The 14,633-nt window shown below is 36.4% G+C and overlaps 1 protein-coding gene across 2 annotated transcripts in view; it reads right to left on the bottom strand.

The window, feature by feature from the left end:
• The window catches only part of upf1 (UPF1 RNA helicase and ATPase), a 28,335-nt gene extending 14,232 nt beyond the window's left edge, over positions 1-14,103 (bottom strand). The window contains exons 1-12 of one of the 2 annotated variants that reach the window (XM_039665597.2): positions 13,776-14,103; positions 12,108-12,244; positions 10,639-10,728; positions 10,383-10,550; positions 8,884-9,064; positions 8,004-8,165; positions 7,255-7,342; positions 6,899-6,997; positions 5,275-5,383; positions 3,995-4,154; positions 2,829-2,947; positions 440-604 (exon numbers count right to left, since the gene is read on the bottom strand). In XM_039665597.2, coding sequence (XP_039521531.1) covers positions 440-604; positions 2,829-2,947; positions 3,995-4,154; positions 5,275-5,383; positions 6,899-6,997; positions 7,255-7,342; positions 8,004-8,165; positions 8,884-9,064; positions 10,383-10,550; positions 10,639-10,728; positions 12,108-12,244; positions 13,776-13,946 — 1,649 coding nt within the window. In that variant the 5' untranslated portion in view covers positions 13,947-14,103. The remainder of the gene's footprint in view (positions 1-439; positions 605-2,828; positions 2,948-3,994; positions 4,155-5,274; positions 5,384-6,898; positions 6,998-7,254; positions 7,343-8,003; positions 8,166-8,883; positions 9,065-10,382; positions 10,551-10,638; positions 10,729-12,107; positions 12,245-13,775) is intronic. The other variant, XM_039665598.2, reaches the window with a different exon arrangement.
• Positions 14,104-14,633: the final 530 nt, after the last annotated feature.

Here is a 14,633-nt window from a genome sequence, read left to right as displayed (position 1 = left end):
TTTTAAAAATATAATGACAGTTAAGTGGTTGGAGCAACATAAAAAAGATGGCCGCCAACGGGTTTCGATTCCGACGCGCGCGACACGTAAATTTCGCTTCAAACTTTTGTTTTTACATGCATCAGTTTCAATTTTGATGCGCAAATTAACACAAAGTGGTCAAGCGTCAAACTAGACACGGTAGAGGTGAATTTGACGCGCTATTCGCATCCAGTGTGAACGCTTCCCTTTTCAAACAGGTTATGCTACATTTTATTTTTTTTATTCTTGGTTTTGTTTTTATTTTATTGACGGATATTGTATAATGTTGCATTTTTTTTAATTGTTCAAAATAAAGATTTCATTCATTCATTCATAATGCCAGCCTAAAACCACTTAAACAGCACAAACAAATAAAACGTCTAATAACAGAACTCCATGAGAACAGAAACGTCTGTACCTGTCCATGTTGCGGATCTGATTGTGCAGAGCCAGGAAAGACACCGGTGAATCGATGGCCTCACGACTCTTAGCGCACAGACGAACCACCTTCAGCCCCGTCTGATGGATCTTCTCTGTCAGCTGGTCCACTGCGATGTTACTCGGAGCACAAACCAGCACTGGACTAAAAACAAAAAAAAAACTTGGAATCAGATATGCATTTATTGGCAACACTTTACAATAAACAATGCGACCGAACAAAGAGCAATACCATTTGTTACAGTATTTATTAATCTTAGTTAAATGTTAGTTAATAAAAATACGATTCTGATTTAAAACGAGTATTAACCTGAAATAAAACCGTAATCATGATATGCCTTAGAGTGGCTTGAGCCGCTTTAATGTGCATTCGGGAACACAATCTGGATCTTCCTAAACTTGTAATGAGAAGCATTTATCAACAAAATACAAGCTTTAAAGGCTCCCTGCGGATTGCAGTCAAAATACAGGTTTGATGGTTTAATGTTTGAAAATGAAGAAACAGAGATATAAACTACAAATATTATTATTTTACAGTAATGGAAATAAAGCATGTTATTTTTCTTAAAAAGCAGATTTGGTTATTTTACAGAGAAATAATGCAAAAGTAATAATTCATAATTCTTATTTAGAAATATTAATACTTTACAAAAAGGTTCCATATTTGTTAAAGGGGTCATCGGATGCAAAATTCACTTTTATATGGTGTTTGCATATAAATGTGTGTTTGCAATGTGTGGACTTTTTTAATCCTCAAAAAGCCTAAACGTTCTCAATAATTAAGCCGTTTGGATTTTCTGAGCAATATGATGTCATAATGCTCATGCTCCGCCCACGACTGTCTCGTATTAGCATATATTCGCCCTCAGCCATCTGTATACCGTCTGCCAAGGCATTTGCTCATTATCATTCAAAGAGACATGCACTGAAACAGGTCGCTGTGAACAAACTGTTTTTAAATAGGTAAAAAGGGTGTTGTTTTACACAATCATTGAGGAATTTTAACCAAAGTACGTTACAAACTTTACATTAAGACAACTCGTGGAAAATGGGCATCCAATGACCCCTTTAATTAAAAAAACAAGGAAAAATACTTCCATTAAATACATTTATTAAAGACAAACTGTAGCCAATAATTAAATCCTTAAAACTCATCTTTGAACACCAAAATGACAATGATTGGATGCAACTCTACAATCTTGTAGTATTAGCCCCGCCTCCACTCACTCATTCACTCAGCTTTGCTGTAGTAAACACTGCACAAAGTCAAGCGGAAATACAGGTTTCATTCAACCATGAATGTTTCAACCAGAAACCGATTCGGAAGAAGTGGAAGAGCGAGTTGCACAGGCTCGTCTACAAGTTGATGTATCAGAATGGTAATTCAGTGCGTGTATCGCTCTCTATGTTACACTCAAAACTTGGCTTGCCTTCGTTACACAAACCATGTTCCCGTTCGCCATCTCAGAGACAGCTGCCTTTGAACATCAGTGGAGAAAGGCATAGAGTTCAATTATAGAGAATTATACAATTATATAGTAGAGGCGGGGCTCATTTGCATATTCATAGGACCACATATACTTAATGAGGCAAGGGTGTCGAATTACATTCAAGATTTGAAGGCATGAGGACATTCTTTTTCAAAGAAAAAAAATTTTGGTGATCAAAGATGAGTTTTAAGGGATAAAATGATCGGACATTAAAACATTAAAATCTTGATTTTCACCACAGGGTGACTAAAATGAATTCATGTTAATTTCAATATTTACTAATACATTATTAAAGTCAAAATATGTCTGTTATAATTATTTATTGGACCAAAGCTAAAATGAGCAACAATGTGCTGCTGTATTTTCATTAATTAATGTTTATAAATAATGTATTACTCGTTGTTTATAACATTAACTAATGAGACCTTATTGAAAGTGATAATAAAAATAATGAGGTAACACTTTACAATAAGGTTCATTAGTTAACATTAGTTAATGTATTAACTAACAATGAGCAATCCAGTTGATAAGTTATTTGTTAATCTTTAACGTTATTTAATAAAAATACATCATTCATCAGTGCATTAACTAATGTTACCTAGATTTTAATAAAGTATTGGTAAATGTTGAATTTAACATTAACAAAGATTAACAAATGCTATATCCGTGCAGTTCATTATTAGTTAATTGTAAAGTCTTACCAATAACGATAAGGAAATAATTCATATTTTAAATTTAGCAGAAAAATCTCAAATAGATTATTTCAAGCCCTAGTATTATCCAAATTAACTCACATTTCATGTTGAAATTGTATGACACACCGAAATACACAGATACACACATTTGTGTCAACCACTACCGTGAGAGGACGTGTCTTACCCATTGCCCTGTCTGGCCAGATGGTAGACTATAGTGGCAGAGGTGACAGTCTTGCCGGTTCCTGGAGGCCCCTGGATCAGACTGAGGGGTCGCTGCAGCACCGTCTTCACAGCATACACCTAATATTGTGCCAATGAGAATCACAAGTCAAGTCACTTTCATTTATATAGAGCTTTCAAAGGGGGTTTCAGTCAATCTCATGTTAATCTTGAGTACCTATAGAGTAGTATTGCATCCTTCATATCTCCAAAAAGTCTTCAGTTTTATTATATCTATAAAAGAAAGAGTCTTTCCGGGGAACAAAATGAGCTGGTGGTGGCATGCCGCGTGGGCGGAGCTAAATAATCAAAGCTTTTGCGTTGGAAGCTAGCTGTGACCATAGATATCTATATAAAGGCTAGATGTCTCACGGCGGAGTATTTATCGTCATCACAATGACTGGTTTTTCTTTACAAATTGACCTCACCAAATGACTTGTCTGGCCTGCATACCGTAAAACTTCAAATAATAGCCCGGGCTTTTATTTTCCCAAATCGTCAAACTGCACCGGCTTGTATTTGAGACAGGGGTCTATATGAGACAGGCCTTTATAATTTAGTGTTGAGATGTTGTTCATTTAGTCTCTAATCTCTAAAAATGTCCAAATGCTCCACGTGAAACTGCAGTCTTCCGATCTCTTACTATTGTGTCAATTGATTTTATTAAAATGCACGAGGGAGAAAGAGACAACACTCGTGTTGCTTGAAGACGTGAGAGTGCGCGCGTGCAACAAGCGCAACAGTTTCTATTCTACATCACTCACCGATCAAAATAGGCTTTGGCGGGACAAAATTTTGATTTGGCGAACGATCTGACGGGTTTTAAAAGATTAAATACAAACCGAAACTAAAAAACAGACCCAGCATCTATTTGAGACCGGCTTTTATTCACCCAAACCAGGCGTGTAAAAGAGACGGGCGTCTATTTGGGACTTTTGTTTTGCGGTAATACAGAATTTTTGGTCATTTCCGCGGATCCACGTGAACTGGAGTCATTTTGATCATGTTTTATCTGTACAGAGGTTAAGCGAAGGAGGCCTAGTTCACAGCATAACCCTATATTGGGCCAGAACAACAGGAGTTTCAAATGGCCGAATGGGGTGAGGGGGAGTCTGGGAAGCTCTGTACCTGCGAGTGGTTGAGGTCCGGCAGGCCCTGCGCAGTGAAGCGTTTGGGAAGCTGGCATTTGATGATAACGTCCTCCACCTCGTGACCCAGCAGCTTGTGGTAGATGTAGCCAGACACCGAGGTCTCATCCACAGCAAACGTCTTCAGGGCGCTCTGCATTCTTCATGACGTGATAAACAAAAAGCTGATTCACTAGATTCACAGATCATTAGACCACTTTGAAAATTAAACTGATTTCCCACATGTAATTACAAATAATCAGGAGCATCAGGCTTAAAAAAAAATATCCATAAAAATATGTTGATAAGACTCATGCATCAAGTACGGTCATACGATAACCTTTTGTGAAAAAGACTAAACTTAAAGCTACAATATGTAAGTTTTTTCGCCGCTATGGGTCGCTAACCTCTTACAATAACAAAGGTGTCGGTTGACGACGCATTGAATTATGGAACTTGTCGTCATGCCGATGGATCTAATAATGTTTATGGATGAGTGATTGATGTTTTTATCAAAAAGCTGATTACTTTTATGTTTGTCCTTCATATGTTTTAGTATTTTATACTATGTTGCATTTTTTTTTTTTTAAGTTTGATGCACGTTTTTATTGAATATGATGTTGCCGTTGATATGGCAATATCATTTTTATGTAAAGCACTTTGACCTGGATTTTACACCTGAAAAGTGCTATATAAACAATTTTGATTATTATGTTATTATTATAGTTAACTAAACTAAAACAAAAATATGTTATGTGAAATAAAATAACTGTTTTTAAGTAACAAATAAAATTAATAAAAAAAACTTTATAGACACATTTTTTAAAAATTGAACCTAAACTTTAAAACGAAAATAAAAATGGAAAATATAAAAATAGTATCTCAATGACATTTAACTTATTTTATCCAGGCAATCTTCATAATGCCACATGCAGGTAGCAAATATGCACTGTTTAAATGCAACAAAACAAATGGAAACGACTGAATGGACTATTTAATGAAAGCATTAAATTATACAATGTGTCTATATGTGTATGTAAGGGAGACCGGTTCATTCGTATTGCCCTCTGTTTTATGTTGTTTGCATATTTGTTGGCTCATTTGTTTTCTCTTGCTTGTCATCAACTAGTTTATTGGACCGATACTTGCTTTTTTTTAACATTTATTTTGGTTTATATGTTTGTTTCCTTCACCGTTGTGTTTTTAATGCACTTATTTGTATTGTTTGTTTACAAAAAGAAAAGAAAAAAGAAAGCATTAAAACGTGACAGTGGGACTAACCGGTCAAAAGATGTCGACTTCCACACAAAGTCCACCTGGAAGTTGTGCGGCACCTCCACAGGAGCCCCTGCACTGCTGCGCAGCTCGATGGCAATCTCATCTCCATAATCTGACACAATCTCGTTAAAGAATCAACCGTATCATACTTTTGTCTATTGTAAATCAAAACAGTGATTTTGCTGATATACTGTGTTCGGTGTTTGCAAAACTGTCACAATGCCAACATGTTGAGAATTTTGCTATGCATCTGAGTGGTTTCAATTATGCTCCTATGAAATAGAGCCCGACCGATAAAGGATTTTGAAGGCCGATACCGATACAAATATTTTTTTTGGTTTTGAAATCCGATATATCGGCCGATATTTTTTATTTATTTCAGGAACGCGCAACAAAACATTAACAGATTTCCCTAACATTAGTTATTTGTAGTTATTTATGAGTTTTAACTAAAATAATATGATAATGCATTTTAAAAAGAAACTTGATTCTTTTATTGTCACAACAGCTGGCATTAGCTAGCTTTGTCGTTAGCTAGTCTATGATGAGCCATAATTTAGCAATGGATTACGTCATACTGCAAATTGTAAAAGATACATTTTCAATATAACAGGCCGAGGAGAGATGATGCGTCTCATTGCTGTAACTGTCACGCGCTATTAAAGAAATACTTCAGTCACATCAAAAGTTAAAAGGACAGTCAGTCAACTACACCATAACAACGTAACGCAACTATTACTAGCTAATTTCGCTTCACTCTCGGCTTATTTAACAGCAGCAAAACTGGACATGATAGTCACAAATTTTGTTGCTTATTTGAGTTCAGAGAACTGATGGGGATGATCTTTTAATTGTTATTCAAGCAATGTATGTATGGTGACCATCTCAACGATTGTTGCCAACAGGAACGGTGTAGAGCGCCCTCTGGTGGACAAACTATACCACTCCAACACTCATGACATGGTTCAAGCATGTTTCGTGCGTTTTTATTTTATTTTTGAAATATTCATTTATCGGCCATTATAACTGCCGATACCGATAGTTTGGAAAATCCCTAATATCGGCCGATAATATCGGTCTGGCTCTACTATGAAATATACTTTATTGTCCCTGATTAAAATTTCTAATGCCAGCATTTCACCAAAACCTGATACTTTAAAAAAAAATTACACCCTATGCAGTTGATATGGTTGCTTATCAAATCATCATTAGGGGTGTCACGATTCTCCAAATCTTCGAATTTGATTTAATTTTTGATTCAAAGGTCACAGTTCGATTCGATTCTCGATTTTTACATTTATTTTTTTTTAAAGCACAGGTTGCTATACCATTTTTAGACTAGACTTTTATGACCAAATTTAAAACATTTATTAACAACATAAATTGCTTAGAATATAATATTTTTTTATCTTTATATCTTTTATATCTTTATTGGAAACTTTTTTACGCTTGACACGCCGACCGGACGTCACATGGGGGCGTGGCAGAATCGACGATTCCATTTTTAATTCGAAGTTTGAGATTGTATTTCGGTCGTGATACCCTTACAAATCATCAATCCGATCAATATCTAATAATAGTTTTCATTTTGCAGTAGCCAGTTGGATAATCTTCGTTGAAAGGATGCTGTCCGGGACTTTGATGACGTGTCCGATCCCTTTCCAGAGAGGAGCCAAGTCTCCTTTATAGCGCAGACAGATCTCGTCTCCTTGCATCAGTCGCATGTCTGATAAAAATCACCACCACAGAGAAAACACCGTCAGATAAACCACATCTTCCCGATTTATGTTCTAATAACAAAAATAGAGCTATATATCCATCACACACACACACTACAGCAACACAAACACACATGCACGCGCACACACACTCGGGCAGACATGTCCGTGCACACATCGATGAGGGATGCATGGGACACGGTGTTAGGGATGGGATGGATATGAACCACTGGTAGACACAGAAGATGTTGAAAGTGAATATTACCACCTGAATCCGTCTTGGGCAGAGTGAAATAAGCTATCCGCTTTTTATTCAGTCCCAAATCCCACCTCACAGTTATATTGTCTTGAGTCTGCAGTAAAAGACAAAGAGAAAACATTAGCAGCAGAATAAAAAACGCATTTAAAGATACGCATATGATTTATTCCACTTATAAACAACCTCTCTTTACCAGAAAGAAACTCATTTACAAGGAAAAAAACTGAACGTCCATCTATCGCTTTTTTTCTTGCAAATAAAGTGCAATGTTCTTGTTCCCGAAATAAAAATCCCATCCATTGTTATTTATGTTTTTAAATGTTATTTATGTTTTTATCTATTTATTATCTCATGTTTTTATCTGTTTTTGTGTAAATGTGTATGTGTTTGCTACCTGTTGTGAACTAAATTGCCCCTTGGGGACATTAAAGATATTTCAACTTCAACATTTTCTAATTTTTTTTTATTGTTGCAATAACGCAATGTATAACGTTTCAAGACTCAGATGTAAAGAGATGATTTGATTGTCTTGATTTGTCTTTTTGTTTGGATTTTCACTTGACACTAGTATTTCAAACACATTTCAAACAATTTTAAGATTCATCTCAGAGCTAGTTGATTTTATTCATGGCGTAGAACTTTTTTTTTTAATTTGTCTAAAAATAAATAATGGAAAAATACTTCCAGAATTAACGGAGCAGAAATGGATGGGCAACAGTTGCGCCCCCCTAGTTCACTTAGAAAGGTTTTCATACTTGGGACTCTTTGAGTTTCTTGTCGTAGTCAGCCTCTAGTTTGACCAGCGGACCAAAAATGTTCTGGTACTGATAGGCATCTTCGTAGCGTAGCAGAACGTGCTGAGGTTCCTCATCCACTCCAGGTTTCTCCAAATCTTCCAGGGTCGCTGTTGGGTTTTCCTACAAACACGATAGAAGATTAGGATGCTCAAAACTACAGTTCTGCATTGTTGTGTTTTCATTTCATATGTAAGATGTAGTGATGCACCAAAATCTGGGTCGAAACCGAAACGTCTGGATGACCTTGGCCAAAAAATAATTATTAATTTCTTATTTTAAATTTTAAACTCTGTCACCCAATGATTCTATTTCGTCTACAAACCATGTTTTGAAAAAAATCACGCGATAAAACGAACCGGAAATTACGCAAAACAGCACGCGCGCCAATACCCGACGAAGAGCACACGTCAGACAGAAACTAGTGCTGAAAACTGTTTGCGCGATGATTTGCTCTGAGAAAAAAATGCCAAAATAAGATTTAAAATAAGAAAAAAAATAATAAAGAAAAAAAATAATTTAAAATAATAAAGAAAAAATAAGATTTACCCGGTGACCTCAACCCATGGCCGCCAACAGATTTCGATTCTGACGCGCGGAAATTTCGCTTCAAACTTTTGTTTTTACGCGTGTCAGTTTCACTCTTGACGCACAAATTAACACAAAGTGGTCAACACAAAGTGATTTGACGCGCTATTCGTGTCTGGTGTGAGCGCACAGTTAAGTTCCTAAAAATGTTGTACTAGAGTGAAACCTGATCGCGGCATATTTTCGACTTTTTTTATTTTCGGCCAAAATGCGACATTTCGGTGCATCCCTAGAAAGATGAGAATCACTGCACCTTCCAGAGCTCCTCGAGTTTGTTAATCTGCTGGGCCGTGATCTGACGGGCCCTCAGCTGCTCCTGCTCGGATGGGATCTTCACCAACCAGGACAGAAAGCAACGGTCCTGGATGAGCGGCTGCCACTGAGAGCTGTCCCAATTAATGTCCTTCAGACTGCTCTGACTCGCGCACGGCTGCCTAAACACACAAACACACACACACCCATGAGACGGAGAAACACCCTCAACAACATGCACTGTGTGGTTTCACAGCTTCAAGTGGTGCGAGTAAATTTATGCATTTATGTATACAACTATTGATTAAAAAGATATTACACTTATATAATTCATAAAAATGAAATGTGTGCATTTATCTACACTTCATAAGCATATTAAAAGCAAGTATGCTAGCACACGAGGCACATAAAGTGCAAAAGTTTCTTGTTCAGTTTCATTGTGTAAAAATTTAAATACGAGCAACATTGGGGACTTTCCCATTTCATTTCCAGTAAGCATGTACCTTCACACATGAAAGAGTTTAGTCACTCAAAATTAACAGTTTAATCGCCTTATAGGAATAGTTCAGGTCAAAATGAAGTTGTATGAGTTTCTTTATTATGCTGAACACAAAAGAAGATATTTTGAAGAATGTCAGTAACCATACAGTTGATGGACCCCATTGACTTCCACAGTAGGAAAAACAAATACTATGGAAGTCAATGGGGTCCAACAACTGTTTGGTTGCTGACATTCTTCAAAATATCTTCTTTTGTGTTCAGCAGAAGAGAGAAACTCATACAGGTTTGAAACTAGAGCCCGACTGATAAGGCCGATACCGATTCGAATATTTGTTGGTTTTAAAATCCGATATATTGGCCGCTATTTTTTTCTCCCAGAAACGCACAACAAAACATTCACAGATTTCCCTAACATAGTTATCTATGAGTTTTAACTAAAATAATATGATAAAGCATTTTAAAAAGAAACTTGTTTCTTTTATTGTCACAACAGAACCGAAAACATCAAAATATATTAAAGTTCTGATAAATAAAATAATAATTAGTCTCTACATTGCCTTATAAGCTACCTTATAATTACAAAGTCAGGTTAGCTAGTCTATAATGAGCTATAATTTACCAATACATAATGTCATACTGCAAATTGTAAAAGGAGAGATGATTTAAGCGTGTTTCGTCCGTTTTTATTTTTGAAATATTAATTTATCGGCCATTATAACTGCCGATACCGATAGTTTGGAAAATGTCTAATATCGGCAATAATGATCCAGTGATACAATAATATCAGTCTGGCTCTATTTGAAACAACTAAATGATGACAATTTTCATTTTGAAGTAAACTAATCCTTTAAGGTAACCTTGTTAAGCTTACAGATTATGTCTTAAACATACCATAAAAGACACAATCAAGCAATTAGAAAGAGTATATTTTTCAAAATGAACTCCTGTGATGATTTTATCCACAGAAACAGCAGTTTGCGAGTGAGTGGTGAATTTTACCTGCACAGAAGTACCACGACAGAGTCTGCTTTAGCCGGGATGAAGCCGAGAAGGAAGACGTTACGGCAGCCGCAGTTATAGCATTCGAGAACCGTCTCTCCCAGCGGCCCGTCCTTATGCAGCGTCACCTCCTTACATTTGGCCCTCACCAAATGGTTCACAATATGACTAAGACGACAAGCGAGACACCAGCCTTTAAGTGTTAACAATGCTTTTGAATTTGACAACACAAACGTAATCTAATTGGCGGACTCACCTGCCAGAGGTGTTGCCCCGGCCATTGCAAAACCATTTCTTGCTGGTGTTGCAGTAAACCACACATGCTGGATCATGGATGCCACAGTAGCTACAAACATGCAAAACAAAAAACAGCCCACAGAATGATTACTGTAGCATACTAGTAACACACTCCCGTAAGAAAGAAGTCTCTTATAAGAAGTCTCTTATATGTTTAGCTGTGCTGTGCATTTACTGAATGAGCACTGTGCCACTGTTCGTTCCGACTGTTACTGCACTTCATTTTATTCTAAAGGGTTTTAATTTACTGTATTTTATTTTTATCATAATTTTTATTTTTTATTATTTATTATTTTTTATTCTAAACTGTTTTAATTATTCTGATTTCTTTTGATTATTTTAATTTCTTCTATGTAAAGCACTTTGAATTGCCATTGTGTATGAAATGTGCTATATAAATAAACTTGCCTTGCCTTGCCTTATACTCAACCAAGGCTGCATTTACTACATTAAACACACAGTATTGTGAAATATTATTGCAATTTAAAATAACTTTTCCATTTCAATATACTGTAAAATCAAATTTATTCCCGTGGTGCAAAGCTAAATCATTACTCCAGTCAAAAGAAATCATTCTAATATGCTGATTTGCTGCTCAAAAAAAAAAAAATAATCGTGGAAAAATATTTGTGAAAAACATGGTCAATTTTCTCAGGATTTATTCTTTGATGAATAGAAAATTCAAAAGAACAGCATTTATTTGAAATAGAAATCTTTATAAACGCTATAAAAGTCTAAAGTTAAATAATCTGTAAATATATATTTCTTTACACAGTCGTTTTAACCTAAAATCTTACTGATAAAATAACTACAATGACCTACATAAATACGGCATAATGTGCATTGTACAATCAGAAGGGTCACGCTAGCCTTGTGAGAGTTTGTTTGTATAAATGATTGGCCGACTGCAGTTTCCAGGGAAAAATGTCAATTTTACAGCAAAGTGTCATATATAAATAATGCTGTGAGTGATCAGAGAATGAAATCATGCAATGGTCTACAGGTGAAACTCGAAAAATTAGAATATCGTGTAAAAGTTCAGTAATTCACCTTAAAAGGTGAAACTAATATATTATATAGACTCATTACATGCAAAGTGAGATATTTCAAGGCTTTATTTGTTATAATGTTGATGATTATGGCTTGGCTTGCAGATATGCAACTATATTGTAATTTTGAATTTGGGCTTTTCGTAAGCTCTAAGCCATAATAAAGGCTACAAATAAAGCCTTGAAATATCTCACTTTGCACGTAATGAGTCTATATAATATATTAGTTTCATCTTTTAAGGTGAATTACTGAAATAAATGCACTTTTGCATGATATTATAATTTTTCGAGTTTCACCTGTATATCTCTCACAGCTAAAGACACATAATTAAGGCACGTGAGATCAGGGCAGGAGTATCATCGTCATCGAATTCAGTACCTGCAGGCGTGCACGGGCAGATCTTTAGTGTAGTAAGTATCTTCCTCATCCTCTTCAAAGTTCAGCTCGGCCAGAAGTTGGCTGGTCTTCACCACTGCATCTTCTCCGTTGGGCAGAACTCCGTCAGGCCCGTTTACCTAAAAACACACGTTTCACTTTTTCACTTTCACACAATTTCTGCAAAACAAATCTTTAAATAGCACAAAAGTGAAACAGGAGATTCAATCCACTGCACAATGCTCAAATCACACACATCTGCATCTTACACCAGCAGGAAACTGCAGCACAAATGCTCTTAAATCAAGCATAACACACACTTGATTTACTAAAACAATGAAACTTGCTCTGCTGCCTCATATAGCTACCCAAAGATGAAAATTAACCCATGATACTCACCGTCCTAGATGTATACGACTTTCTTCTTTCAGCCAAACAATTTTTGTAAGCTATATTAAAAAATATTCTGGCTCTTCCAAGCTTTATAATGGGAGTGAATGGTACCAGAGTTTTGGAAGCCTAAAAAAGCGCATTAATCCACGGCTCCAAGCCTTCTGGAGGGAAAACATCCAACATCCAGTCTTCCGCTGGAACTAGACTCACTTATCGGAAGCCAGTGATTATAGTTTATAAAGTTAAATAATGAATATTTTTCTTTAAAATGCATTGTTTTGCTCCAGAAGATTTTACGAACACCCTGGATGTGCTTTTTTAGGCTTCCAAAACTCAGGTTCCATTCACTCCCATTATAAAGCTTGGGTATTTTTTAATATCACTTAAAAAATTGTTTGGCTGAAATAAGAAAATCATATACATCTAGGATGGCTTGGGTAAATTATAAGATAATTTGTTTCATTTTTGGATGAATTAACCTTTAATGCACAAAAAACCTGATGCAACATATTATTAGAGCAAACATTAAACAATAATATAGCTAAATCATTCACCTTTAAACACACCAAAACATCTAACTTACCTGACCAAAACAAGCCTTATAATGAAACACTCATACTAAAACCTCAAACATATTCATTTAAGACCAGTGTAACTTAACACACAACACAATAACACATTATGAGAAGCAACTACTTACATAAACAAGCCCTAAAATACCACATAAATGCTCAAATACGGTGCCACAATTATATAATAACGTATGCTTGAAAACACATAAATCCCCACATCAGCGGCAAAACTACATTATAATAACATCAATATAGTAAACAAATATCTGACAACACACCTGACAGCTGTAGCCAACTCAAGATATCTGTAATAACACGTGCTGTTTAATATATTAAGAAATCTAGATTACTATTAACGCCACTGTAGTTCACAAAAGTCCCTCAGAAAGTAGGAAAATACACCTGGGATCCGTAGCTAACCAACCAAAACAAACTATTTGACATAACACATTCACCATCAATAATAACATATAAGATAGTATATTTGATTGAACTTATTAGTATATAAAATTAGTTAAAACGTTAATGTAGTTGACAAAAGTCCCTCTGACAACTCTCTCTCTCTCTCTTGCAGGCGGCCTGCTCTATCGTTGCTAACGCTACCGCGCGGCTAACGCCTGCTAGCTCGCCATATTTGGACTCAAACGCGTTCTAGCCCGGCTGATTTAAAGCTCGTTTGTGTGTTTTTAAGCGTTTATAATGTTACCTGGTTGTCGAGCTGACTCTGGGTCTGGCCTTGGGTTTGGGTCTGGCTGGGCAATGTAAAGTCGGTGAACTCGAACTCGGAGCCCTGCGTGTCGGCCCCGAGAAGCTCCGTTTCCTCCGTGTCCAGGAAGGTGAGCGTTTGCGAGCTCGGCCCGTACGCCTCCACACTCATCTTTATCCGGCTCTATTGACCGCCTTTATTTCACAGAAAACACCGAATAATCCGTCCGAGATACGGGAGAATAACCGACCGAAGCGCGTCGGGCGACGTTTGTTTTGATTCGAAGCGAAGGGAAGGAAACGGCGCGCGCGATGGGCTCGTGCAGAAATGAAAGCAAACGATTCCGGAGAAAGATTCGACTCCCACTCGAGAGCGCGACGCACGGTGACGACACGGGCGAGCGCAACCGACGTAGAGCGCACAGTGCCGCTGACGTGTACACACGTTTGCTGTTGTTACAGGAAAAGCTCTCGTTTGTCAACATTTTGCTGTCATTTTAGAGCTTCTCTCAATGACACATCGTCTAGAAATAGAAGTCCTGCTCTTTCTGAAATATTATATTGTTTATAATCACCATGGGAAAATCTAACAGTAAAATTGGGAGCTGTGAAAAATGATACACCGGTTTTGCCAGATGAGAAGTTTATCTATCCATCATCTTACGCCTTTTATAACTGTATTATCTGTATATCTCTTTTATTTTGTGATTATTTTAATTTCTTTCTGCGTAAAGCACTTGAAATGTGCTATAATAAACTTGCCTTGCGCAAAATATTTTGGTTTTGCAGAATAAAGACAGTATATATGTGAATGGGTTGTGTCCTGAAGTTTTATTAAAAATAATAAATCCATTGATAA

Source organism: Pimephales promelas, chromosome 5, assembly GCF_988280905.1.
Source record: "Pimephales promelas chromosome 5, fPimPro1.hap1.1, whole genome shotgun sequence".
In the NCBI taxonomy this organism is placed as follows: domain Eukaryota; kingdom Metazoa; phylum Chordata; class Actinopteri; order Cypriniformes; family Leuciscidae; genus Pimephales; species Pimephales promelas.
This window is presented reverse-complemented; position numbering and strand designations above follow the sequence as displayed.